We start from the raw sequence: 15,425 nt of genomic DNA on the forward strand, positions 1-15,425 counted from the left end.
GGGACTTGTCTGCCTTGTTTTCAATCCACGTCTCACTTTAATAATCGGCTGTTTGATTCCATAAATACTTGAACAATTGTGAAGACGCTCTGTTTTGTTTTGACTCACCTATAGGGTTAGTTTGTGTCAGGCTTCGATTGTGTTTGAGAGGAAGCGTTGCTCATCCGACACTTGTACATTTTCTATCTCTCATCCCTGATACAGAAGGGACAATTCAGAGTCCCACTATGTTTATGGGCTGTGGGAGGAAACCAGAGCCAAATGTGAAGGCCCATTCGAGCAAGTAAATAAAAGTTCACTAAGGAAAACATTGATAAAACATCAAACGGCTGGGCTAAAATTCTCATTCACTCGGAATGATTTGTTTATAAATCCTTCTTTGCGTATGAGAAAAGAGTGTGAACAGGAAGAGCTGGTGTGATGAGAGTGGGCGTATTACACGTCGAGCCAAGAAGCTACCGAAAACTACAACAGCATGGAACAAGATTTTCTGGAAAATTAAGTCATTTTAATGGCATATATTCATAACACTGTAGATCAGTGATAAATACAGAAAACTTGAAGGATCAGGTTCAGGAATATAAAGGTAGTGCCATGAGCTTGTTGTCACTTATTTGACACTTCAATAGTGACATAAGTCATTGTTAATCTCTAAATCACAAGGGGTCAATATGTCGCAACCTGCCAAGAGGATTTTTGGAATAAATCAGCTGTTGTTGCTGGGCAGGTGCGCCATTCCGAACCCAGCATTAACATATGCCCAGTGACAGATACGTGAGGCAAAGTAGGGCAGTTAGAGAATCTGCAAAGTGGAACTCAAATCTGGTTGACAGTTTTTCCACGCTGTAATGTTTTGCATAGCAACAGCCCCTCCCCCATCTGCTGGCAAGGGACCGTCTACAAGTTACCGCGCTGAGCAGAAACGTAAACGTCAGATTAAAGTGATAAGTACGGACTCAACAGCCAACTAAAGGGTTAAATTTTCGCCACCCGGACGGTGGGATCCGTCATGGGAATAATCCATCCCAAAATACACCGACTTGTTTAAAATCTATTTTTAATCCGGCACTGAAACAGTCACTTTGACACCCGGAAAGGGCGAAGTCTGCACAGCAACAAGCGCCATGATCGCGACGCTCCTGCGGCTGGTGAGTGACTCTTCTGCTCAAGTCGTCGCGTGTTTCTATGCGCTGGCAAAAAACGCTTCCGAGTCGATCCTTTCGTGTCGAGCTGTCAGCTGTTCCGACGATGACAGCGAACTCGCACGAGCCATTCGAGTCGACGGCGGTCATTTAGGGACCCCGCTCTGCCCCACTTCCTGCTTCGTGTCGGACTATATCGACTTTATTGTCAAGAAAACAGGCGCCTATTGCAAGTTTAGCTGCTCGGATGGACCTGTTTACTTCGCTGTCGTGATGGAAATAGGCGCCCATCTGGAACCTCTGTATCCTTTGCTTTGATGCTGCGTGATGTGTCGGCGCGCGTGTCTGTGTGATCTCAGCTGCTTCAGATAACAAAGGTCGTGTGTTTTCAGATCGATCATGGAGCAGCTGGAGGAAGAGCTGACTTGTCCGATCTGCTGCGGGCTCTTCGAGGACCCCAGGGTCTTGCTTTGCTCGCACAGCTTCTGTCGGAAGTGTTTGGAGGGGCTCCTCGAGGGGACCCGCGCGCCGTCTTACAGAGCCCCGCTCAAATGTCCCACCTGCCGCAAGGAAACCCCGCAAAACGGCGCCTGCAGCCTGCAGGTCAACTACTCCCTGCGCGGGATCGTGGAGAAGTACGGTAAAATCCGAGTCTTGCCCAAAGTGCGTCTGTGCGAGGCGCACCCGGAGCAGCCGCTCAACATCTTCTGCCTCACGGATGTCAAGCTCATCTGCGGCTTTTGCGCCACCACGCCGGATCACAAGGGACACGCGTTTTGCTCGATGGAGGAGGCGGTGGACCGAGAGAAGGTGGCGCTGCAGGACATGATCCGCGGGTTCGAGTGCTGGCAGGGTGAAGACATCCAGTCCCGCCTGGAGACGCTGCAAGCCGGCAAGAAGCGCGCGCTGCAGTCGGTCAACTCGGAGGCGGAGAGGGTGGCGGAGTACTTCGACAAACTCATCGGGTCCCTGGAGGGCAAAAAGAGCGAGATCCTGGGGGACTTTGAGACCATGAAGCTGGTGGTGATGCAGACGTACGACCCGGAGATCAGCGGGCTGAGCGCCGCGCTGCAGGAGCAGATGCGCGCCGCCAGCGTCGCGGAGTCCGGCGACGACCCGCTGTGTTTCCTGCAGAGGATGCAGGAGCTCAGGCACAAACTGAAAGCGACCCCGCTCAAGCCCCGCGACCCCACCGAGCTCACCCCTCTGCTGCGCAATTTCGACCTCAGGAAGTGGGACTCGCTGAGGCTGGACGAAGTGGACAAGATGGCAATCCCTCCCGAGAGGAAGCGCTCCGCAGGGGGCAGAGTCCGCGTCTTCTGCGCCACGGTTCTCTTCAGTTTGGCCATATTCTTTATGTTCCAGGCGCATCTCAACACTAGTGCAATAGGCGACCTCTACTCACAACTTCCACGCGCGGACGCGCTGCGGCGAGCGGCGGCCGACGTGTGCGCCCGGCTGGGAGTGAACCTGCGGCACCTGACCGACCTCTGCTCCCCACTGCCCGGGGCTTTCCTGAAATATCTGGGGGATTCACTGGACATGGCTGTCGACTTCATTGGCAGGTGTAGATTTGAATTCAACAAATTCCACTCTTAACTCCAGGAACAAGCACTATTCGGAAACTGAAGCAGTTTCTCCTCAACCGCGAGCGCTGACGAGTAAAACCTCTTAAAACTACACGCGTTTTTAGTTGTTTTCTCCAAACCAACTTTGACATTTTGCTGATTTTTATTACAAAGTATTTTCTTTTATACCTGACGATCTCAAATAAAATCCACTTTTTTTGTTTGAGACTAACGTGTGCGCCGTTATTCACACGCTTACCTTTAAGGGACAAACATGCGAAAAAAGATTCCAGCTCCTCACAGCAGCGTGATGCGGCAACCCAGTTTCCAGGCGGTTATGTAACAAGTCCTGATCACAGACGACGAGAATCCACACCACAAACGTGTGAGATTTTAGGGTAAACTATTTTAAACGACCGCTTCAAACGTACACAGTATAATGTACACATGGATCGTTTTTGCGTCAAACGTGTGTCTCAGCACCATTTTGTAGATATTGAATTTACAGACGCCGAAAGCATTTTGTGAGATACACGTCAAGTGTATTAATGTGCATGAATATGTCATATAAAAACAGAGATTAGTGGTCAAAGGTAGCCGCGACATAAAGACGCATGGGAATTTCAGATTATTTTTAGCCGTCTGTTGCCAGGCAAAATCTATCTTGGGAATAAAAATAAGACGCGTCATTAAAATTTTATTGGTCGCAGCACATACATTTAAAGAGTGAAATGGTAGTTTACAGTTTTACTGTAAATGGCTTCACACAGTTTTGTAAATGGCTTCGTAGCGGGAAAGGTCGGTGGAAGCAGATACGGTCATTGCCAAAAATAATCAGGTCCCGACGCAGATTCCACAATTAATCAAAATTATGCTTTGTGTCAATCTTGAAAAATAAAAGATGTTTAACTGCTTGAGAATATTATCTTTAAGGAAAAGTGTATCGTCTTAGCGGAAAGTGAACAGTCTTGCGGGGATTTATTTTATTGGTTAAAAATGGTAAGAGTGTTATGATCAGTCGGAATATAAAATAAACATAAATATAAAACTTTTTTTTTCCAATTCATATTTTCTGGGATGTAAACTACACTTGTTCGAATGCGCACTGAATGTAACACCGAAGCAATTTTTAAAACAACAATAGACAACTGAGGCATTGTTCTTTTTTTTTTTTTTTAGAAATTAAAGTGACCTATATTTTCTCAATTTAGCATTTAAAAATATTTCTTTAGGCCCGCGAGGCCAAGCAGCTTTTAAATTTGAAGCGAAATCAAATGACCCAATTCTGAACCAAGGATAAAAAGGTATTTTTCAAAAATAATTTAAAGTATAGGATTTTTTATATCATATGTAAAAACGGTTATTTGTAATTTAGGAAGCATTTTGAGGCTGAAAATGCGTTTCAGCGTGCAGGAGAATTGCGGGAGTTGCGTCAAACCAGAGGCCGGAACTTTCTGAGGCCTAAAATGCGAATAAGGAATGAATGTTCCAGAAGAATCTCCGCAGAGGTTTTACGTTGAAAACGGAAAAAACTGTCGTTAAATCGACTGTGCGATGCAGAGAAGCGCCGTTATATCATAGAAAGCGAATCACTAAAGTGTTACCGTAACGAACTTGCGGATGAAGCGATTTATCCGAGAGACGATGAACAAAAACTGCGCTTAGATTATCAAATCTATGTACACAGAAGCCTTTAAGTGCCAAAACAGCAACTAGTTTTTAAATAGGCCAATGCGGAGGCGAACCCAGCCGCTGCTTGTCCTGGAACGCATTGACCCTCAATGTAAAATCTGACTGTTGCGTCACCTCAATGCGAACAAAACGCCCATACATTAACGAGAGAAAAAACACGCGATACAGGAGGATGTCAGAGTTTATTTGCAGAGAGAGCGTGATAAACAAAACTGCTGTCATTTCATAACACGTCAACATAGAAACCCGTTTGGACAATACAGTGGTCAGCGAAAATACTCCCATATTTACTGGTATATTGAGTCTCTCCCCGTTACAACACCAAAAACTGAAGGTGGTGCAGTTCCGCAGTGGCAAGTACCTACCAAAGGCCGATCCAGGTCCCCTCCCAAATCATCAGGCAGATTAAACTGGGGAAACAAAGTAATTCATCAAACCAGACCACCTTAACTCATTGACTCACGGTCCGGTTCTGATGCTGCCACTTTGGCATTGGACGGACGTTTGAATGAATATTCATGAATGTATCTGAAAACTAGCAGAACATCTGGTCAAATCTCAGATGCAATGTCTTCCAAATTCACCTATGAGTTTTCCCTAGTGACTCAAAAGACAAGACACATTTACAATGTAGTGAAGAGCCAACCCGCTGCTCAGTTTAGGAGAAAGGACTGGACCTTTAAACCCAGTCGTGTGCAGGGATATATACGATTAAGACGTCTGAGTGCACAAAGAAAGCCATCACCAACTACAGTTGACATTGTCCTGCTAATAGCTGAAGTATTTCCTTTTGTTTATTGCTAAATAATTTGGGGGAAGTGAATTGTAAAGTAAAGACATGAGTCATAGGTACTGTTAGCTTCTCAGATGTTTCTCATGGCATTCAGTTCCACACACAGGTGCATTACGGTGAAGCGAAGAATTGGACCTGAATTTATTTGACTGTTAAACTTCCTGCTCTCCGCAACACACCTGAAATGAATTCTTGAGCTGAAATTGAAGCAGTCAGATGTTGCTGTACTGGAGAGCCACAGCATCACAACATGGGACGAGGCGGTGGCTTTAAGGGGGCCACACACATAAGGATTTACAAAAGCTTGGAAGTTTTTTAATCTGTCAGAGGCGTGAACATAAAAGGTCTGCTGTTGTGTGCTATGCTATTAGTGTGTGTGTGTGTGTGTGTGTGTGTGTGTGTGTGTGTGTGTGTGTGTGTGTGTGGTGTGCACCAAGAGTCCCATCGCTGCGCATCACACACAGTAAAATTCTGCCTCATCGACGAACGAAAACCACGTCCTACTAGCCAGAAATAATGCAAGATCACAGGCGATGGAACAAGGTGGAACCATGAGAACAAGAGAAAAGGCAGCTCACAACATGCAAGTGCATGCATGGTGGCCTTATGCTTTTTTTTCCTCTAAACTTACTTCTAGTGACTTAAAAACTATCTTTTTAGTGACATCAATCCAGTAAATCTCAAAACATCCTCTTTCGCTTCCTTGTTCTGTCGGTTCGCTTCTTGATCGGCTGCATTTCATGTATCCAAGTCAGAAAACAAACATGGTCAACGTGTATGACTGTCGCCGTCGACTTTGAGAGCCGATTATTGGGACAAAGACACTCCAAACATGAAGATTCTCTTCTCTGATAATCTTGTGAGAGCTACGATAATTGGGGGGTTATCATCCATGGTCGGGACGGAGCAAAATCGGGACAAAAACACCCCGATTATCGTTATGTGTGTGGCGCCCTTTAGTCTGAAAGGTTTTCAGTGTCCTGTATGTGGCAAACAAGGGGTTGGGGAGCTTAATAATGAGGAGTTTGCAAACCGAGTTAGACACTTAAAAAAACGTGAAAAGAAAAATTCAAATCTATACGCTAAACTTTACTTCCACAATTGAGGAAATATTGCGGCAACCGTGACAGAAAAGGAAGCGAACGCACACCCGTCGTCATGATTGTGGTCACTCTGCTACAGCAGCACGATCAATACTGGAGGCTTCAGCTAGTCCTTACTCCAATATTTACGTGCTGCTACAGTGAAGTGACCAGAGACGGAGTTGAGACGCGTGGCAAGGGTTTTGTCGACAGGGCGGTGGGATCGGGCGTCGCGGCGGCAGCACAGTACGGCCTGCATCTCAGTGTACCCACAAACCATTCCGTGCTGCTACAGCGCCACCAGAGCTCTCGTCGCTCCACGCGCTTGTTGGCCAAGTCACCCATCTGAAACACACAGGTGACAATTGGTTAACTGTGTTCCACTGTAAGAGACAGGTGGTTCATGAGCTCAAGATGCCGACTCTCCGAAAGAGAAACTCCTCGCAGCAGATCATTGTTCTGACAACGGCACAATGAGACGCGCCAGCTGAGACTCGTCAGCCTGAAGATTATGCAAGTGCCGTTTGATGAGTCAGACTCTGCAGGTCAATCTAGTTCATCAAAACGGAACCCTGCAGCGTTAAGTTTAAAAAGTAGATGCATAGAACTGAAGTAGCTAAGCGACTAAACTGCTGTCACCTTTGACAGTGTTGTTCAGGGGTAAAAACTCTCTGCAGGAGCAGCAAAGAATATTTAAATTATGATCAAATCATTTCTTACTTCAAGCATGGCAAATACAGGAGGACTTATTCACAGAGCTCTGGGCATTCGACACCTGATAAGTTACTGAAAGAAAAGCATTAAATTGGCGCCTAAATCAGCATGGACATGGGTGTTTGGTAGGAGACGGCATTTGGTGCTTATCTTTATTTCAAAGACGATCTGGGAACACACAAGCGAACCATATCAAGGCCTGCGAGCAACAGTTGAAAACCTGCTTCTTGGTTACACTGTTGGAGGAATAGACCCCTCAATTCCCCTAAAACACAAATTTCATTGACTCGGCAAGCGTTTCATCTGACCTGAACTGAAACACTTCTCTGAATTATATAGCTCCCAATTGCCTCCAGTATCTTTCCCTAATTAACCAATGCGACACTAACTTCTTTGTGTTACTTCTCAGTTCCTCACATGACAGAGAAATTAAGGAGACTGTATGTTGTAAAATGGGGTTTCTTCTGGAAGTGAAATTGCTCGAGCAGACGAAACACATGGCAATAGACATGATCACTGTTACTCGACAGGATAATTGACACTTGCTGTAAAACCTAAGACACCTCAAATGTCTGGGTGGCGTCACTTGAATCAGTTCAGGCTACCTCGATACGCGATCGCCTGGTCCAGTCATCACATTTAATACGAATAAAAAAAAAAAAACAATAGTAATTTTGGAGAACAAAAGCAACAACACCAGATCATGACATATAGCCACGGACAAATATACAGCACACAGCAGCAAAAAGGACACAGTAATTCTGCCATCTCTCACATCCAATTTTCTAATCCAGCAAGTCAGTTAGAGCCACTCTCTTAGATTCAATGTGTGTCAAAGTGTGAACACCGCAAGTTATCACTTCTTGGCTAGTTTTCTATATTATCTGACCTGGGATGCAGCAAAGCAGTTGCATTGAGGGAGCCTAAGTTGCTTATGTACAAACCCATGTTATCCCCCCGATGCGGTGCAATTATATTGAAGCATTCCTCATGACAATAGACACAAAAAAATACTTGCATCGTTTGCCCACCGCGTATCTAACATAAAACTTCACAGACAATCTGACCAGAACAGCCCTATGTATAGAGGTACTCACCACAACACTTGGTTTCAAAGAGGATGAGTGAATGCACCAGTAAATAAGTAAAAGGAGCAGAAACCCTTCACACTGTATTCCCTCCCCCTCCTACATCCTTCATCGTAGTTTATTTCAAAACAGCACGTCACACCCTCCTCCTCTTATCTAGTCCTGCACGAGTCAAATGTGCCTGTAAGAGGAGGACTCCCTTATCCTGCCGCTGCTGGTGTTACACACGAGTTCAGGGACACTCTTACGGGGTCAAATCTTAGTAAGCAAAACAGCGGGGAAGGTGGGTCTCACCGACAACACTCGAGTGTGCTGGAATGTGCATCAAAAGATGGATAGAAAATGGTCCACAACAATCCTTCAGTTACAAAAATAGACATCGACAGTTCTCAGAAAACAAAGAGTCAATGGCCATAAAGTAGCACGCAACCTTGCACCGTAATTAACATATAACACGAATCAAATCAGAACAAGGGAGCAACTAAATAGCACTCATTTATATTGAACAACAATTTCATCCTACAGAATTGCTTTATTATGTGTCAACATACCCATGTCATTTTAATCCTTGAAAGGCGAGTGGATTCAGCATTTCAGGGTCTTCTACAATAGCAGTCATTGCAGACTGTGTTTGCAGAAGACTGTTTCAACGTGACAACACAAGTGCTGCAGCAAGAGATCAACCGTGAAACCCTACATTATAACACTATTTCAACTGTTTCACGGATCTTTGAATAATGTCAGCTTGCCAGAGTTTCTTCTGTACGTTTTCGGATTAACAGTCGACCAAATTGCAGTCATAAGAGCGCAAGTGCAAATATTTAGCACACAAGATGCGGCTCACAAATCTAAAATAGCAGTGAACACCACGAAACCATTTACAGAAAAAAAATGTTGCACAGACTGAAATAAATTTGATTAAAATTTTCAACTGGACAAAAGGAGGAACAAAGGAACAGGTAAGTGATGTAATAATTACCATCATCAGATGATCGTCTCTGCCACATGTACGACAAGTGCTGAATCAGTGAATAACCTTCCCCCATGTCTGTTGCTCTTGTTAAAGGAAGCATGTCCGGACATGTCAGCTTTGATGCGCAGCCTTTTTAACCCTCTCCAACGACATTTGCCACCCATTCAACGACCTCAAAGAGTCACCTGACCTGCAGGTCTAAGGTCAAGTAACCTTCCAGACTCCAGCGGGCACGACGACATGAGCACGACAAGTCATCGCCTCCACCAGATCAAGTGGTCTGGCCTCAACGGGTCCGTGTCAGCCTGCCGATTGTCAACACACAAACCCAAATTAGATGGACAACACAAATGCACTTCTGTGAGAAGCAATATACCAAGGAAAAAAACAACAACAAACAATCCAGCTTATAACGGAGTCATGCACTGAAACCTAAAGAAGAATAAAGTTTAATATCCAAGTAAAATTGAAAATAAACTGCTGATTCGAAAGACTATTTAAATGTCTGTTGGGAGACACATAATAGGTCACAATAACACAAACGTGTGTGACGTCAAAGGAAACTTCAGAGGAAGCTCTTCAGTAACTTAATTTTCTTTTACATCTCGTAACCTCAGGTCTGAATGTTCCTCATTGTAAGTGATCTTCAGGGAGTGCTGAACTAAAATTAGCTTCACTGGTCATAAAGATAAACAATTACGAGCATCTGGGTCTCAAACGGGATAAGCTGAAAAGAAAGGAATGAAATTATTGTGCAAATAATTCCAAATATTTTATGTTAGCTGACAGGTCACAGCGCAATTTGAGTTGTTCTCAGAGATGAGGAAGCTGATGGTGTAAAGCAGTCACAAATAATGAGTTTCTGCTTAGCTCTCTTGAGCAAGACCCTGGAGTGTGAACGTGTCGGGGACATCAGTCATGAACCAAAATCCCAGAGTAAAATATATATATAGCACTAAGAACACGATGACAGACACAATAGCTTGATGTGTGCAGAGAAGTTCCACAAGTGAGCAATTGCACAGACAATTTAAGTCATCCAAAATGACTAATGCGTAGCTTCAATAATTCAAGCTGGAGTATTAACATCAAATCAACAGCTGTATTTGTTTTACTAACAAAATAATGTGCATGAGACAAGTTGTGTTTCATGATGACAATGAGTGTAACTCCACACTGCCAAATGCGTTCTGCAAAATTAATTCACCATATATATTTCACACATCAGAAAAAATAACTAATCTAAAATCCTAATTCAAAACTTTGTGTTAAAAACATTTTAGCAGGATAATAACAGAATTGTTAGATAATATATTTTGGAAACGCCTATAGTAAAATAAACAGGAAATAACTACTCTTAATAATTATCACCAAATTTTGAATAGTGTGAGATAGACGTGTGACACATTAATAATCTGGTTGTGAACAACTGCATCACTATATCAACCACAACACCCCCGGACGCCGAAGTTAATGTTCGACAGAAAATTCAAGTTTAGTCATAATTTGGGTTATCTCATACTTCCTCCTACGGCCTCGGAAAACACAGCAGCGATAAACAGGATGCAGACAAAGCAGCTCACTGTGATGCAACTTTAGACGCCCAAACTAGTGGACGTCATTTACATTCGACCACCAGCACACAGAACGAACAACACGTGAAACATCGGCACAAATCTTTCAGATGTCAGGGTGATATTAAAAGGACCTAAAAGAGCTGCTATGGCAAGAATTGGGGTCAAAATGTGTAGTGCAGATATGTAAAAGAGGAAGCAGCGTGACACACCCAGGGACTAATGCACATATTACACAAGCTTTTACGATGAAATGGCTGGGGGTGTTTTATTATTGGTGTTATTGTGATTCCTATATTCTGGACATTCATATCATACATTTTAATTTATATATAAAGATAAAATCAAGCAGCAGAACTACATTAGAAATGTATACATGTGTAATGTAATACAAATCCCTCAATAGAATTTGACTGACTGAAGACAGACCTCATCCTTTGAAAAGACAAAGCATTAAGGAGATATATTTGTATAGACTGCGATGTATCATGTTGCTTAAAAGTATTAAGGACCTGTCTAAAACAATCACCAAAGTTCTAAAGTTCTTAAACAATTACACATGCAGGAGTCACTGCCTCAAAGATGAAGCTGCATTTCAGATGAAAAATTGAAGGCGTTAAACCTGATAATTATTTACCCACTCGCCAAGCAACAAGATAAACGTCTGGCGACATGTCACTGTTTGGCTCGAGCAACACTAAGTCACAATATATGCTCATTACTATTTTTTTTAATTCTAGACAAAACAATAAGGGGGGAAAGTCACAGAAACAGTGGAATGGCCTGCAGCAGTGGATGAAAATACGATCGCACAAATATGTGTTGTAAGGAAGGGATGACAGTGTTACACAACCAGCCTATTTAGTGAACATAAATGTAATTATGACAATTTCTAGAAGATTTTTTAATAAACAAAATTACAAGCTTATCTTCAGGATCAATAAGTGTGTGTATATTATTAATATTATTGTTTATTTTTTTTCGCTGAAAGGTCAGGCTAATTTTAAGGAGGGAAAACACACTCAGTAATACACAAAATAAACATTAAACCATGAGAGGGTTTCACAGGTCAGTGGTCACACCAGGCGACCGCTCACTAGTGTTCCTCCACACTGGCCATAACAAAACGCAGCACTGTAACAAGTTTAGACATAAGCTGAAGACATCCCTCAACTCCAAGTGCTGACCTCACATTTTGGCCACGCAACTTAAGCTCAGTCCAGCGAGCCACCACAAGTGTAAGAAAATATCTCTAGTTACTGTAAATAAGCCTCCACAGGATGATCCGGAAAAAAGTGCCGACTGAATTCAAAGATCATTACAATATAGGGAAAGACAAGTTTAAATAAATTAATAAAGCGCACTGGAGCAGAGATACAAAAATGCACTAAACCGCTTTAATCATCAAAAAATATAATTATGGAGCTGAAGCGGTGACCTCTCACCAAGAGCTGGCCGGAACTCCCTGCTCACGTTTATGAATGTGAAACTGTACCAGAGGTGAATTACATGCGAGGAGAAATTAGGATTAAATGACAACCTACGACAGCTCAGTTATAAATATTAATGTATTACTCATACTGTGGATGCAGTGTTTAATATTGTTAGTCATTAGTTTCACATTCGTGCGCAACAACTGTACTACAGTCATCTGTAGATCAAAGATCAATTTATTGAAAATGTCTTTGTGCTCTAGTTAAAATTTCAATTTTAACTTTTGTCTTAAACAATTCTTTCTGAACACAAGTGTCAAATTAAAGCCTTCAGAAACATAATCACGATGTAAGCAATACAGTTATGAACTGTTGGAGAGAGGTTTTTTTTTAAATGTGTGTGTTTCCAGCATCTCTATAAATCAGTTATTGTTTTTTAAGGAAGCGCCTCTCACACAAATGCATGTGGTGTAGTTATATAAAGCATTAAAATATACAGCAATTATCACTCAGAAACACAGCTGAAAATGCATAAACGCAAAACAAGGAACTGGAATTAGCTCCGTCACACACTAACTGAAGCTAGCGTTATTAAAAGTGAACTGGATTCAGATCGGATTTATTAGGTTTTATTATTAGAACATAATAAATAAATAAATAAATAAATATAAAATCTCAGTTATGCAGTACTTTGAGAACTTTTTCCCCACTAAAGTGTTGACTACAGCACAGTTGAAGTAATAAATCTCAATGTGCTGCAGTTATTTTCCCTCCTTTGACTGAAATAGCAATCACCAGAACGAGTGTAATCATATTTACTTGGTTTATTTCTTCATGTCAACAAGCACCGTAAAGAATACCCCACTACACCTCCGCAGCAGTTTGTCTTTCATGTCTGAGAGAATCCTTCTGTACCAGCAGAAGATGAAAGAGACCTCAAACTGAAATCAGACAAACTTCTGGAAACCTTGTGTAAACCTGTTCCCATCACAGCTAGTTCCAACATTTTAGTTGTGCTGAGCAGTGCAAAAAAAAAGCAAAGTGAAAGGGAGAGAGAACTCCCTCTTTCACTCTGCAACACATGTGAGCACATATACGAGGAGCAAGGCACAGAGGCACCGTTTCACCAGGAAACGGGGGTGGGAGCCCATTTTGCCAGAGGGGTCTATGAGACAGAGTGATGAGTCACACAATGTCATGTTAACAGTCAGGAGCAGGACAACTTCGCTTTGTGAACAGTCAAGTAAAACAGAAAATTAGTCAAGTGTTAATCTGTAGTACAACTATGTAGCAAAACATACCAGCCAACTACTACAGTCATTGAACAAGCATACACTTTGTCCCAAACCGAAAACGAAAATCCTTCTGACCCACATGACGTTGTGTTTTAATTACTCCACAAGTGTAGAACATGATTCACAGCCAAGTCGTGTCACAAAACACTTCAGGTAATAGACACACTGTACACAGTTATTTCCCAAAACAACGTGCTTTCCTACTTTTAATTGACCTTTAGAAAGAGTTGATGTTGTGGGTGTAAGTAAAATTAGCTGGTAGATTTTGGCATTTCAAAAATAAAACAAAAACAAAAATTTGGATTGAATGGCCTACGCAGTCATAGCCACTTCTCAACTTGGAGGTGTGCAGCATCATTATCTCAGGTCTCAGTCGTTGTACATATTTCATCTGGTGCCCAACTCCACTTCATTTATGGTGTCACTTTTGGTGGTATCTTTATTAGGACCTTTGGACACCTACAAAAATAGCTCCTCTTTTCCACCTGCGACATTATTTCTGCTTAGATTTTGTAATCGCGTAGAATTATAACTTTCACCTTCATTTTCCGTCATAACTGATGATAGCATTTCTAAAAAAGATCCTTTTAATGAAGCTGTGCTTAAATCCCAGTGAGTGAAAGGAGATTGTGCGAAACATTACGGTGTTCGGTCGGGAATAGCTCCAAACAGCCGCTGTCAAAATTACACGGTAATTAGCATTAATTTTTTTTCCCTGGGAAAATCCTTCTTGAACACTTTCACGTCACTGTGAGTGAAGTTTACCCCAAACCTGAACCGCAACAGTGGTCAACATTTCTTTCTGATCCAGACACACACAAGGTGTGTTTATTTATTGAATTTCCTACAGAATAATTTGTAAATGCATGATCTAATAAAAGATTGTCTTCCACTCTCTGGTTTGTTTTTCAGGTGCTTGTTGGTGAAGCCATTGTTTTTACATTAATGTTTTCAGAAGTCGCGTGGTAGCTCAAATAACACAGTCACTTGTTCACCCGGCCTAGATTTAGTTTAAAATCTTTGAATTGAAAAAATAACAATGTACAATTTAATAATAAAAAAGTGGAGCTTTTTGCACTAATAAAGTTGTACTGCAACATAATGAATAGGCTAAAAAGATGTGCTGTGAATGGTCTACAATCACAGGATTCAGTTTTTGAAACATCTGTTTAATAAACTTTTGAAAATGAAATGATTAACAAGATTTTTCAGATTAAAAAATCACACAAAGGGAGGCCCATAAACGGCAAAATAAAAGCAAATTAAACATCACGTTGTGTTCTAATATGGGCGCTTTGTGAGTCACTTTGTGGTTGTGAACCTTGCATGGTGGGAAGGGTTATATTCATACTGCTGCAATTGTAATACTGAAAATGAGGAACTGTTGTCATTTGGATTGCATTTCATGAAACTAGAGTTCACTAGCCCTGTCGGAGTAGACAAATACCGTTCGCCGCAGTTTACTTTTTTTAACATACATACAACTGTTCAGTCGGTGAGAAATTTGTTTTTAGGAACATATACATGAGCACGTACACACAGCATTAGCAAGCAATGTTTTCTTTTGTTTTGTACAATAATGAATTCATATTAAAATAAATAATAATTTACAGTAATCGAGTGGTGTATGTAAACGAATTTAAGGCGCTGCAAGACAGGAAGGCTTTGTATTATGTAACACATTAAACCGATCTCTCCTCTGAGGGACGTGGAGGGGGCGGGTTTACAGACGCACAATTAAAATGAGCCTAATTTCCTTCTTTAATTCCGAGAAAAGGGCCATGACATATGTCATGCAAAAGCTTGACTAGAACAAATTAAGACGCGATCGAACGTGTTTTGAACGTAACAAAAAATGATGACGTTTCAACAATTCAACCAAACGTGTCTCAAAATAAACTTACAATTGTAGTAAAACTCATGGTTGAAGAGGATTTTATTTATTTATTTTTTTAATAAAAGGCTGCAAAACGCTCACGAGAAAATGATTCAGTGAGGCCAATTATCTAGGGCCGATATTGGACAAAAGTCAAGCTGTAACGACCACATTACCACCGACTAACAACTGGGT

At 41.9% G+C, this 15,425-nt stretch overlaps 1 protein-coding gene across 1 annotated transcript; it reads left to right on the forward strand.

Annotated features, from left to right (window-relative positions):
* Positions 1-1,004: 1,004 nt before the first annotated feature.
* On the forward strand, positions 1,005-14,458 carry trim13 (tripartite motif containing 13). Its single transcript, XM_053878133.1, has 2 exons — positions 1,005-1,148; positions 1,535-14,458. The coding sequence occupies exon 2, from the start codon at positions 1,542-1,544 to the stop codon at positions 2,739-2,741; it is 1,200 nt and encodes a 399-aa protein (XP_053734108.1). The 5' UTR covers positions 1,005-1,148; positions 1,535-1,541; the 3' UTR covers positions 2,742-14,458.
* Positions 14,459-15,425: the final 967 nt, after the last annotated feature.

This window comes from Synchiropus splendidus, chromosome 10, assembly GCF_027744825.2.
Source record: "Synchiropus splendidus isolate RoL2022-P1 chromosome 10, RoL_Sspl_1.0, whole genome shotgun sequence".
Lineage (NCBI taxonomy): Eukaryota > Metazoa > Chordata > Actinopteri > Syngnathiformes > Callionymidae > Synchiropus > Synchiropus splendidus.

Coding starts and splice junctions, on each gene's coding strand:
- trim13 (XM_053878133.1), top strand. CDS start 1,542: ATGGAGCAGCTGGAGGAAGAGCTGACTTGTCCGATCTGCTGCGGGCTC.